Raw genomic sequence first — 13,055 nt, forward strand, 5'->3', positions numbered from 1 at the left:
GCTTGTGTCATACCTCCTCCATGGCGCTGATGAGGTTCTGAGTTGATTTACTGATGTCACTTCCCACCGTGGTGGGTCCCCCTCCCTGGTAAGTAGAGTCTGGACTGTCATGGCCGCTCATCTCCACTGTGTAACTGGCTTTAGTTGGCCAACACAGCTGGTTGTGCATGACAAAGTACACTGCAAACACATACAGGCCCTGTAAAGAGAGAGAGGGTGGGGGGCATTCAGGATTAAGAAATAAGTTCAACAGTCTCTACTGTCCTGTTCCGTTATATTTTGCAAAGCTCTTCGGCATCACACACGTTCAATCTTAAGCTTGTGTCAGACATGGAGCCCGTAACATTACTGGCTTCACAAAGTCTCTTTGCCGCTAGCAGGTTTCATGGCTGCTTGTAATGCTGGTATCTAGGAGTAAAATGTATTCTGTTATATAGGTTGCACTTAAATGAGACTCTGAAGTAACTCATTAAAATATGAATCTATAAAATTTCAAACTTCAAAACACAATTATAGCTTTCTTTAAATTAATGAAGTGAAAATCCTTGTGCATCATTATCGGCAGCAGTATCTGTTCAAGCATGATTGATGGAGAATTATTTCATCTGTGGGCCATCATGACATCATTGGCACCCTGGTACTTCTCCTTTCTCTGCTTCCTTGTCATTACCAAATCCTCTTGGTCAACAGCACCGGACTGTGAATTACCCCAAAACACCAGAGTGTCAAATACCACAAGTCACTCCTGTATTTCATAACACCCATCACCGGGTGATGACGGCAGCCGCAGACAGAGATGGAACGCACAGGAGGGCCAGGCACCAGTGTGTGAATGTGTGTGCATACAGGTGCATGACCTGTATATATACACAACCAATTCTGCACACATACAAACCTTTTTACACAATCAAAAATGACTGATTTGGTTTAATTTCATGTGCAGACAACCAAACTATCTGTCAAGCTAATTGTTAAATTGATGTATCCAGACTTCCTCAGTGGCTTTGTTTGTTGTCACTACACTTAAAGCAAAAGTACAAGTAATTTCTGTTTGGCAGAAGCAAAGCAACAAATTCGTTTTAGGTCCCAGTGGGTGCGAATGTCCCAAAGTGTCATGAATATTTCACATCTCACTATGCAACATGCAGTTTTGTTACACATTTAAACTATAAAGCTGCATGTTTGCAAACCACAGGCACGCTCCTACAGTATATGTAGTGAAGCCATCATCATTACCCATGTGCCCGAGGGATATTGACAAAGAAATGGGGTTATAAACAGTGCTGATGGTTGCAATCAACATTATGAGAAAGTCAACGGGGGACGTAACTGGAAACTGTGTGTTTATGGGTGTGCTTTAAAACAGGAACATCTAGCTTGTAAGAAAGGGAAAAAAAGCCATGAAAGTAGATAACACATGGAACACCTCACAGGTCATTAGCTGCGCTTTATAGCCTCAGTTACATAAAGTGTCTGAGTGTGCTGTATATTTATGTACGTAACCTTTGAGGACAGGCAAGTGTGGTTTAGCTTCTATTTAAGAAATTTATTCCACGTCACTTGGTGGGAGACCTCAGGGTTAGGAGCTTGGTTTAGTAGTGTGTTGGATGATTTGTATACTTGGGACCTTTTGTTTGCATTTTTTTATTTTTCTGATGAAGTAAAAGACAGACCCTTCCTTTGTGTAATCACTTAAAACAGGTGTGTCTTGTCTGGTTGTGCAGGTTGCTATCCATGACTGTAGGTCCATCATCACAGTACTGTGGGTGATTAGCACAGATCATTAGCAGCCTGGGGAACAAGCTTTACTACCATAGGCCTGTTATGTAAGTGTTCCCTGATCAGGCCACGTCTTTAGAGATGGAAATGCAGACCTAAGGAGTGCAGGAAGGACAGGGAAGGGTGGAAGGTAGGTACAGCAGAGGGAGAAAAAAGCTGGGTCAGGTCAAGAGAGAGAAACAAGTGATAAAAGAGGGAGAAAATGGGGCACGTATGGAAGTAAGTACAGGGTACAGAAAAAGTAGGGGTCATTCAAAAGATAAATCTCTAAAGACATAAAGTTCACAGAGACATGCTGTTTGCTTTCTTCTGGTCTGGCTCATGCTAGAGTGACAATGTTACTGTCTGGAACTAAAACATTTTTTGTATTCAGCTGAATAATTGATGCAGTATTCCTTCAATCCAAACACAGAAAAGTGTTGTGGGTTGTGTGCAACACAGACCTTCCCATGAATCCTAATTCTTCACACAGCTGATAGCGTGAGTGTGCACATGAGTGGGCCTGGGTCTTCTTTTCCATAATAACACACAGATATCCTGTGTCCTATTTTTAGGCAAGTACAAAGGTTGAATGAGGAAACAGGGGTGGAATTGAATTTTAATGGAGCATGGTGCTGCTTCACAGTTATGGATGTTTCTAACTGCAATGATACAATAAGGTAAGGTTTACCGGCAGCGGGGCCGCCACAGGAGGAGATAATGAGGGGTAGTGCTGTCGTGATTTGATTATTGTCTCCTGGTTCAGCCTGATGTGGCACAGATGTGGATCCAGACTAACCACGTGACATAATGGAAAATGAGGGGTGGCAGGAAAAGGGCAAGAAAAAGAATGAAAATAGTGATCTGTGCATTAAAATAGTCATAATTTCCTCATTGCTGATGCAAACATGAGCACTTTGACAGTTTGGTTCTATTGAATTCTACCGGAGACTAAAGGTCACTTTTAGCAAACAGTGTGCACATACAAAAGAGAAATAACTGCTCTACAACACAAACACAGTTGTGCGCAGCTGTAACATGTGCAGCGGTTTAATGGTGTTCAGTAATCAGCTGTTGGGATGTGGGCCACACAGACATCAACAACACAAACATGGAAAATTCTCCTAATGGAAAATTCACGGCTTGAATGCAACAAAAACAATGACTCTACTATTCTTTGCAGTAGAGACCTACAATATAATAGCATGTAACCTTAAGGCAATGGAACAAGGGAAAACAATACATTAAAGACTTAAATAAAGGATACAAGAGTGTATTTAAATAATCAGCTAGTGGAATACTAATGTTACAAGAAACAGGTGATTATGCAGCACCTTAGCCTGTATAATATGTTAAGTACAAAGTTTGTTAACCACAAGAGTGTATTTTTGTCATTCTTCTGTTCATTTAAGCTTTTCCACATTGCGTGCAGAACTAGATAGACTGAACTAGAGAGACTGAATTTGTTTAACTTTACAACTTTTGCATCTGTTGTAGATCATGACAAACAAAGTGTGTTTGTTCATCATATCACATTTGTTTCATTAAACTTTCATTTAGTCTCTAATGGAAGTCTCACAATAGCATACAATGTCAGCCCTGTAACGGCAACTGTTCCCCCTTCACAGCTAAAAAAACATTTTTTTCCCCCATAAAGCTTTCTTTCCTTTATATCCATGCACCCATACACACGCAAATCTAATTGCAACCATGCTTGGTACATGGCAACAGCATCTCTACTGATACTCTGTCTGTTTCCTAAGCAGCCTGTTATAAAAACTAGGTCAGATGAGTTTGTTTACTGCTAATCAATGTCCTTGGACTGTGGCTTTGGGGCTTTCTACCTGTCTGTTCCACTCTGATGAATCCTTCCTCATTCCTGCTGCAGTTGCAGACTGAACCCCAGAGGCTCCTGTTTTCGTCTGAGCTCTGATATTGCAATGTGGGAGAAAGGACTGAAAATCAATTGGCAGAGTACTTTTTAAAATATGTATTTTTAAGAGAAGTCAGAGTTTGAAAGGTTGGCTCTGTGTGTCAACTTGTCACCAGAATGTGTCACCAGAAAGGCAATGTGTGTGTGTGTGTGTGTGTGTGTGTGTGTGTGTGTGTGTGTGTGTGTGTGTGTGTGTGTGTGTTCGTGTAAGATAATAAGTAAAGCACAAAAGACGGTGATGTTGCTGCATGACTGAGGCAGGACTTTCACCTTAGTCAAAAGAATAGTTTGAATTGGTCATCAAAAAAATGACATCTATCAAGTTTAGGAATGTAACACGGCCATTCAATGTTTCAGGAGACAGACACACTGACTCCTGCAATATACAAATGTCCTCATACTTTTAAGAGCACCATCATGCTATTGGTCAGCTGAAGAAACTGACCACATGATGTCACAGAGTAGGACAAACACTATTGGAGCTCATAATCAAGTGCTAAGTGCAACCGTTGGTGTTGACATCACCTCTCTTCATCAGTCACTCTACCAATAGAAGAAGTTTACTTTGGTTCAACACTGTTGTCTTTGGCATGTGGATGCCACATATCACTCTAGGTTACCACAGACCTCTTATGGCACACTTTACAGGGAGATGATGTCCGTAAGCCGATGACAGAAGAGACCACAAGCATTTATAGACCAAACAAGGAAGAAAAGAACCTGTTGTACCGAAGAGAGTGGGGTGGGGTCAGGGGAGCTTCCTGGATATTATAAAGAAGACACATTGTTCTCTGGCTCAAGAAGTAAGACATTTCCACCCAACTATATCCCATCCAGCTGGGAGGGGATATTTAGTGATAGAGATTTTTTGTGTCTTATTAACATCCTCTTTATCTCCACTGATACTTTGAGCACAGAGCCAGAATAAAGGGAGGGAGCAGCCGGAGAGAGGCAAACACAGAGACAACAAAGAGCGGAGACTGAGCGAGATGGCAATTTGAGGCTTCACTGAGATGTATCACATTGATAACCCTTCTCTGTCTCCACTCCTGAGGCGCTCCTCTTGCTCTGCCTCCCAACACTTCAAAGCGGGGCTTCAAAGTGGGACAAAGCAGCCTTCATCACTCCCTCAACAAAAGTCAACAACAGAAACAAGTCAGAAATCAGCAGCACACACCACACAATGCAAACTCACTATGCAATGACCACATAGAAGAAAGAAAGCTCTGTTACTGTAACCCAAAAATACATTTCCTGATATTATTAATGTGCCCTCTAGCACCCTCAAATCCCCATATTTCCAGCTGGCATAATATGCACAGTTCATAGCTGAGTTTCAGAACACAAACATTTGGGTGGGAGGTAACTTTTGAGATTTGGGAGAGCTGTGGGAGCTTTATGAAAAAATAAAGGAGTGAAGCTTTAATGGTGTCAACTAAAATCAAAGTGGAAAAGGGAACACTTGGCAAACAAACTCCAGCACATTTCAAGCATGGAGGTGCACATCAAAACATCTTTTACATTAGTTTCACTTCATAACTCTGCATTGGCAAAGGTGACAACTACAAAATCAGTTCATTCATTTCATTATTACAGTGTGCAATCAAGAGGGAAATGCAATACAACTGCTGTTAATAAGAGTTTTGGAAAAATAATTGCACAAATGTACAAATAAATAAGCAAACAACTAAACAGACAAGCTGACAAGCACACAAACTGATAAATAAAACCAATGAGCTCACCAGCAGGCAGTTAAAGATGACGTAGAGGATGAGCATCCACAGGTACCTGTAGCCCATATGGAGTCCAGCCCACAACCAGACCAGAGAGATGAGCAGGAACAGGTAGAGGACCAGCGGCACCTCTGAAGCACAAGATAACAACAGAGAAGTATCAAAAACAATGTTACATAAAGTATATCAACAACTACATACATCGCAGAAAGGTTTTTGTATTCATTTTATGACTACTGTAAAATCCAGCTGAGTTTTATCATATTTATATTACCTTAGGTGAGTAAAAGCTTTTAATGCCTGCTTTATATTATTTTAATGGTTGTACATAGATGGGATGTTTGATGGAGGAGAAGGCCTTAGAAGGAACTGCACACTTCACATGGAGACCCTGTGGATTCTTGTGACCCTGATTAAAGGCCAAACCAGTGATTGGTGCACAGAAACGAGTGTATTACTGGAAAACACACACACACACACACCATGACATATGCCAGTAAGCAAACACACATGTAAACATGCACTCAGGGCAGTGCTCCATTTCCCCCACTCAGGACATTGAATCTTTGTTTCAAGTGGTTTTTATTAGAGCATGTTGAAATATAGTTACTTATTTACAGTATACACACATCTGTGCACATAATGTACAGATCCATTGAATCTGTGTAGTGCTGCTAATGCAGTTTGTAGTACAAGAAGTAGCATTCATTCATTCATTCATTCATTCATTCATTCATTCAAGTGTACAAAAAATCATTATGTTTGAGTAAGTAGTGGAGAACATTTGCATGGCCACATTAAAATATGATGTACTGTAAAATGCCAAATGGAATCAATTATCAACATGGACAGAACTGATCACCCTGACCAACCGACTAAACTAAAAGGTGTGTAAATGTACCTGGTATTTGTCACCTAGAAGTCAAACGGTTCTTACAATAAGTAAATCATGGCTGATGGATTTAAGCCACAACAGGTCTAGTGGACGATTTTGTCTTTGTTTGATTATGTATTGCTTCCAAATGTTCATGAATGAGAGTAAAATGCATCATACATTGCCTAATGATATTCCTTAGTATAATAACCCTAACATTGATATTTAAAATGATTAAACTAAAAATGAGCTTCCAGAAACTGCTATTCTAGTTTTGACAAACCTTCATCTCCCAGCTTTTAGCACACTACACCTCTCTAGGGAATGGGAATATACTTGTGAGTCTGTTAACCTAGCTAATCCTCGTTCAAACATGTCTTCTCTTTTTGGACATGGTTCAAATGTTTGTAAGACAAGAACAGGCCATCAAGACGTCTTTCTGGCTGCAATTATTTCTAAACAGAGTTTTACACAGCTAATACACTACTTTCAGGCATGTGAGAGTTCAAGAGAAGTTCAAGAGAAGTGTAGACTGAAGAAAGGATAAAGAGGTATCATTGCACCTCATCAGTTCATAGTGTTCCTCACAGCTTGAAAAATCACTCCTTCACATATTATTGGAAAAGCTAATTAGAGGACAAACAAAACGAGGACTGCCAATGAAGGGTGGACTGACTCAACTGGCAAAATGAGTAATCACATCAGAGGGAGAGAGAAAGAGGGAAACAGTGCAAGGCCTGATAAATAAAACAGCTCATTATTATCCAGCAAAACAGAACAAATTCTGTGTAACATTTTGAAATAAAAAAAGGCTGTACAGTACTTGATGAGTAAAATGTCTTCACCAAGAGAGGAAGATACTTTTTTTTGCTCCTTTGCTACAAGTATGAAAGTCAAATTTGAACATTGTCAGCAGAATATTCATTAAGGTACTGTAAAAATGTGAGATTTCAATGAATGTAACTGCCATCACTATCAAATTAGAGGCTCACATCTATTTCATTTGTTAGCATTAGTCTTGGTCTGAAATATTCTTAGCAGCTGATATAATACAGGCTTTACATGGCAGATTATTAGGACTGAAAAGGACCAAATGGAAAAAGTGAGGATAGAAGAGGGATAGAAACAGGGTGTGAGACACTGAAAAAATAACCACAGGCTCTGATCCTTAGATATTTGCTGTTAACTCAAGAGGAAATTAAGACCACAGATGTTAATCAAATACCTCAAATTGACTTTAGTAATGAGTGCTTTACTTTAGATATGCATTTTAAATATATAGAAAGTATTGCAGTGTATGTATTTGTGTATGTGTGATAAGGTGTAGCGAGATAAAATATGCAGCAGCACGTTTACAGTAATGATAATGGATCCTGTGTGACTGAGAACATGATGTACCATTGATAACATTCATTCATGCTCCATTTTGTCATATTTACCCTGACCATATAGAGCACACTTTGTCAAACAGACCGTAACAAAACACCATAACCTGAATTTTACATAACAAACACATTCTAAGAAAACACCTTAAATTAACTGAACTCAAACGTACCCCAGATAGGTTTAAATGCTTATTTTAAACTGACTTTCTAAACTCAAAGAGCAAACATACAAATTCAAAATTATGCTGTTGAGTCACTCTAGCTGCAGTGTGCTGGCTGGTGTTATCCGGGACAGACTGTACAGTTCACTTCACAAGTAGGATGGAAACACAGGGCACGGGGCCCAAGTTTGCACGAAAAGCCCTCATGTAGGTGCCACTTCCACCACCCTGTCAGCTCCCCTCTGCTCCAACAACTGCTCCTTATCTCACTGCAACTTTCCTTTGGCTCTCCCTTACACTTTATTAGAGCTTTTTCTTCTTTTCCATGCCACTATGTTTCCCTTTGACACTTTTTTCCTTATAAGTCTTTATAGGCACATTGTTTTCCACTGCTTCAGTATTATCATTTCATGCCCAGTCTCCTCCTGCCTTATGCTCAGTCTGGACATTCTGTCTCACTTTGGTGTATGTTTTCTCAGAGCTGATAAATCTGCATATTAAGCCATTTCATCTGTTGCTTTAACTGTCTTCTCAAACTTCCTACTCCTTCCAGTTAGAGCAGCATAGACTTTTTCTATCTCTTTTTCTTCTTTCTTGCACATCTGTCTCCATCTCCTCCCTCCCTGGTATTATTTTTCCAACCATGTAAGCACATTCCAGGCTGTGGACAGGGCAGCGCTCCCACAGTAAGAACAGGTTCCCAGAACCAAACGGAGATGGACTGCAAAATGCTGACTGAATGACTGGCTGTTTGGCTTCATACCACTACAGAGAAGAAGAAAGAAGCCGAGCAGGCAAAAGTTTTCATTAGTTATGTGTGTGCAGATTTGTTTGAAGATGAATGAATGCATCTTCAACTATCCGCCACACAGACACTGAAGCTGAGAGTGATGTCATAGGTATCTTTCTGTCTGGCAGATCTAAAGTAAACAAACATATTAAACCCCCACTGGTGCAACTTTTGCACTAAACTATTTCTAGAGTATTTTTGCTAGACACAAGGGAGCTTTTTTTCTCCACAGGCGGACAGTTTACATTTGATCAGGGAGTTCCTGTTGTGAGAAGACAAACTGAGAGAGGAGTGTTGGTTCAACAAAAACAGCCAGACAGAAAGTCAAGATGGTGCTGACATTACTGTCACAGAGGTCAGCAGCTGTAATAACAACACGCTGTATGTGTTGAGCATACATAAACACATGCACACAAGTAATGTGTGTGTGCACTAAGTATGAACATTGCTTAATTGCTGCAAATATTCAGAATAACACTATCAAACTACTGACAAACTGATTTAGTACTGAAATTTCAAAGTTATGTTTTCTTGTATACTTTTACGCTGGTAGGGAAACACCTACCTACGAATAAGTGAGAATGTGTCCTTCAGTTAAAAAACCATACCCCCCCTAATAAAAACCCAGCACTAACTTTATAACTGTATAGTTTGGAATAATAATATTAATATGAGTCCTAACCTCCAGAAAACAGAAAACAGGAAGCAGTCGTCTTGAATTACAAACCTTATTGACATTAGAATACACAGACACAGTGTGGCATTGCTGTTTCAGTATTTACATTAATCTCAAAGCTGTTGATACAAAATAATCACAGTGTCAAGTTGAAATCTTGGTATGTGGATAATGTGGCCATTACAAATAAATGTATTAAACCAGCATCCATGTAAGTTTGCATTTCAAGGCAAATGATAATGAGGTTGTGAGAGCAAAATATTATTAATTATATGTCTGGCAGCCAGATAAAGCAACTTCATTACCTCAAACACGATGAATACATAATGCTACAATGTGCAATCAAACTTCAACCATCAGTTATTTTCCCCCCACATTCCTAAACCAATCAATGATCAAAGTGCAGTGAGGGAAATTCAGAGCCATAAAATAGCACAATAAAAGTTATTCATTGAAATGTGCTCATATGAAAACTGAAAGTTTGCTCACTGCTGCAACAAAAGAACATCATGTCTTAAAAACACCTTGTTGATTCACTGCACTGTGAGCTGTGATAACAACTTACTGATGATTATTTGAATTGTCACTGCTATGTATGGTTGGTTAAGCTGATGCTTTGTTTTCAGCATTCCAGTCTTCACTGAGGTACAGGTACACGTCTGCAGGTTGGGACCAATGTGCATGTGCACACTCAAACATGCTTGATTTCACTGACGTCAGAAGTCCTGCTATATCTAACAGGATCCTGTGAGTTTTACATGTGGGCTTCTCACACCCACGTACACACACAGATTAGCCCTCGTCTTATCGCATCGCTTCTTTATTGTAGTACGGAATTTGAAAATGTTGGTGACCAACTCTCTAACTGCACAAGGTACCTGCAAAACATACCAGATTGAAATATCAATCCTTAAAGATTTTTTTCATATTGTTTTTACTGTACTGCTTTTTTTTTTTTTAGCAGTGCCTGTGGTTTGGAAATGAGAGATAGTGAATTTGGGGAATTACCAGACACGTGATTAGAACAATAAAGTATAAAAAGCCATTCCCTCACATTTATTTTATTCACCTTTGAACTCTGGACATGTTCAGACAAAGCCAATACTGATATTGCAGAGTCGTCAACTGTGCCTAAAAACCAAAACCAACGACCAAAAAAAGGACAGGAAAGGAAAGAAAAAGGTGACAAAAGGCAGTCCATATCGTTTGTGTGCATGTTGTGTTCATGGTTTTAATATGTGCTGCTTTGGTTGTATTGTGTCAGTATGTGTCCAGATCAAAAACTACAGCTTCAGCAAACCCTGATCCCTCACTGCATGAAGTTTTAATAGGAACGTTGCGTTCTAATTGTCTGTTTTTGAATGAATTTGAATTCCCTTTCACAAGCAGACTTTTCACAGTGCAGCTCTTTTACACAAAAGTGAACACATACATTCACACCTCGAGGCCTGTCCTGTTTGTGCCTCATACACACTCACTTCTGCTGCTTTGAATAGTGTGCCTACCTTTCCTCTCATTTGATCTCTCTCTCTCTCTCTGAATAAACACTAACTTTTAAAAGCTGCTGAAACCTTGTTTGCTGTGCTAACTGCTTCCTCTCTGCTTTCCTTACTCAACATATAACATAGTACCTTATTCTTATTTTACTTATTCTTCAACTCACCCTAAAACCATCCCGTCTACTGCTGATCTCTCGCTCTCTTTTTCTTGCATGTCCCCTTTGCTGTCCATGTGACTTTCAAAGTACAGTAGGCCTGTTAGGTAAAAAATCTTACAGGATGAGATCTAGCCTCAGTGTGGTTTGTATATGAGAAAATATTGCTCCCTTTTTTTAAGTAATGCACGCTCGCAGTACCTGCAGCTCAACAAAGCACTGTTTTGATTTGCTACCCTGCTTCAGAGGCCACACACAGCGTGTAGGGCAAACTGCTTGCCAGCCAAAGGAGTGGCACTAATTCCAGGCTTTGCTTTGTCATTTGAGGACCTGAACTGAGCAAAACAAGCTTAGGCCATGACACTGTGGGACTAAAGTGCTTTGGCAAGGATTCCCGTCTGTGGGGTAGAATGATCGACTGCACTGAATAATTTCAACTGATTTATACTAACCATAACTCTATGATGGTTGTTTCTCAGCAAAGAAGAATGTCACATAAAATACAACTTTGAGGTTGTACGCACTCTAGTTGTTGTCTTTCAACATTATATTTAGTGTATTTAGTGCTTTAAATGACTACATACAAGCAATTAAAACAGTTTAGATGTGGTAGAGGTTTTGGAGTTGAAGTGTGCACCCAAAGCTCATCCCACACTTCTACTACCATCCGTAACAGCTGCATACATGCTGCTTAAAACTGTGTCAAGCAAACTGTTACACTAAGTCAAAGAAGTAAAATGGCTGCATAAAAGTGATTATAGTTATAGTATTATATCATCATACAAGCAAGTATTGGTGATACTTTGTTCCTGAATGAGCTCTTTTAACTGCATATCATGGATCTCTCGGGTGCATACAGCAGACCGATACAGAGACTGTAGCTGAGCAAAATAGGGGCCAAAACTTTTTGCCAAAAATAGGGGTGGATGCAGTCCTGCTCCTGAGGGCAGCCAGGCAGCGGGCTACTTGTTTCTGTGGTGTGCATGAGAGACATACAAAAAATGAGATTGTGTGATTGCACACGTAGGCAATTTCATCTTGACTTTTTTGCCTCCTGAAGTACAATATGTAATTGGAACATTCTCAAAATCATGCTCATGTATAAATACACAGGTGTGTTTGTGTACTTATTGACATTTATACTGGTTGGTTGGGTACCTGTGCTGTTGGTGCGTCCACGATAAATGTCATCATAGGCCTTCCACTGCTGAGTGACCTGGTAGGCGTGGATGAACACGACAAGCACTGCAACCAGACAGATGAGGGGCACCAGCACTGCTGTGCACAGCGCTGCATAGATGTTTGGGATGAAGCACCTAGAGGAGGGACAGACAGAGATGTGAGTGAGTGTTTTTATTTACTGTATGTTGAAAAGAGCAGAACAAAGAGAGAAACAAAGAGGAAAGGGAAAGCGAGAGAGGGGGAAGTCAAGCTAAAAGCGTGACATAAAGAATGCACCAAGCTCAAGGGTAAGCTCTACAAAACAGAAATGGATTACATGTCTTTATTGCTCTATATTGACTTAAGTTAAAACCCTGTTTCCACAAGTTTCACAAACAGGGTCTGCTTGGTGAGACCTCTGAGCCTGCTTGAGACTCAGTATTCTTGCTCAACAGCAGCCTTTGCCTTCAGAAGGAAAAAAAAACATGTTTTTAAATCTTCTCAACAACCAGGTCACCCTGCAGCTACAGTGGGATAATATCTGAGGCCAAAGACGCTTAAAAGTGTTTTTCTATTTTGAGGATGAAAGAACATTTGCAAGAACAAATAACAAGATGCATTTGCCCGCTTTGAGAAGCAGATAAATGTGGAGTGGTTATGTGAGTTCATCTGCTGATCTTGCCAAAGGAGCAACGTTTAACACTCAGTGAGGACAAACTGAATTTCAGGCTTGATACAAAAGGTCAAAGGGAAGCACTGCTGGCAAAAGTCAAATCTATTTAAACTTCTAATGAATAATATTTTTTCATTATATGATTTATCACTGTGTACTTTTCATCAGTTTTTTATTGGTGTGTGTCCGTTATTTTGCATCTTTCTGTCATTTTTCCGGGAAATCTCAGGAGTCCTTTCCCAGCTTGTGTCCAGTTT

At 39.9% G+C, this 13,055-nt stretch overlaps 1 protein-coding gene across 1 annotated transcript in view; it reads right to left on the reverse strand.

The window, feature by feature from the left end:
• Positions 1-13,055, reverse strand: part of adgrv1 (adhesion G protein-coupled receptor V1) — a 95,557-nt gene that overhangs the window by 7,367 nt on the left and 75,135 nt on the right. The window contains exons 91-93 of the mRNA XM_053324919.1: positions 12,123-12,280; positions 5,434-5,555; positions 14-199 (exon numbers count right to left, since the gene is read on the reverse strand). Coding sequence (XP_053180894.1) covers positions 14-199; positions 5,434-5,555; positions 12,123-12,280 — 466 coding nt within the window. The remainder of the gene's footprint in view (positions 1-13; positions 200-5,433; positions 5,556-12,122; positions 12,281-13,055) is intronic.

This window comes from Scomber japonicus, chromosome 9 (genome assembly GCF_027409825.1).
Source record: "Scomber japonicus isolate fScoJap1 chromosome 9, fScoJap1.pri, whole genome shotgun sequence".
In the NCBI taxonomy this organism is placed as follows: Eukaryota; Metazoa; Chordata; class Actinopteri; order Scombriformes; family Scombridae; genus Scomber; species Scomber japonicus.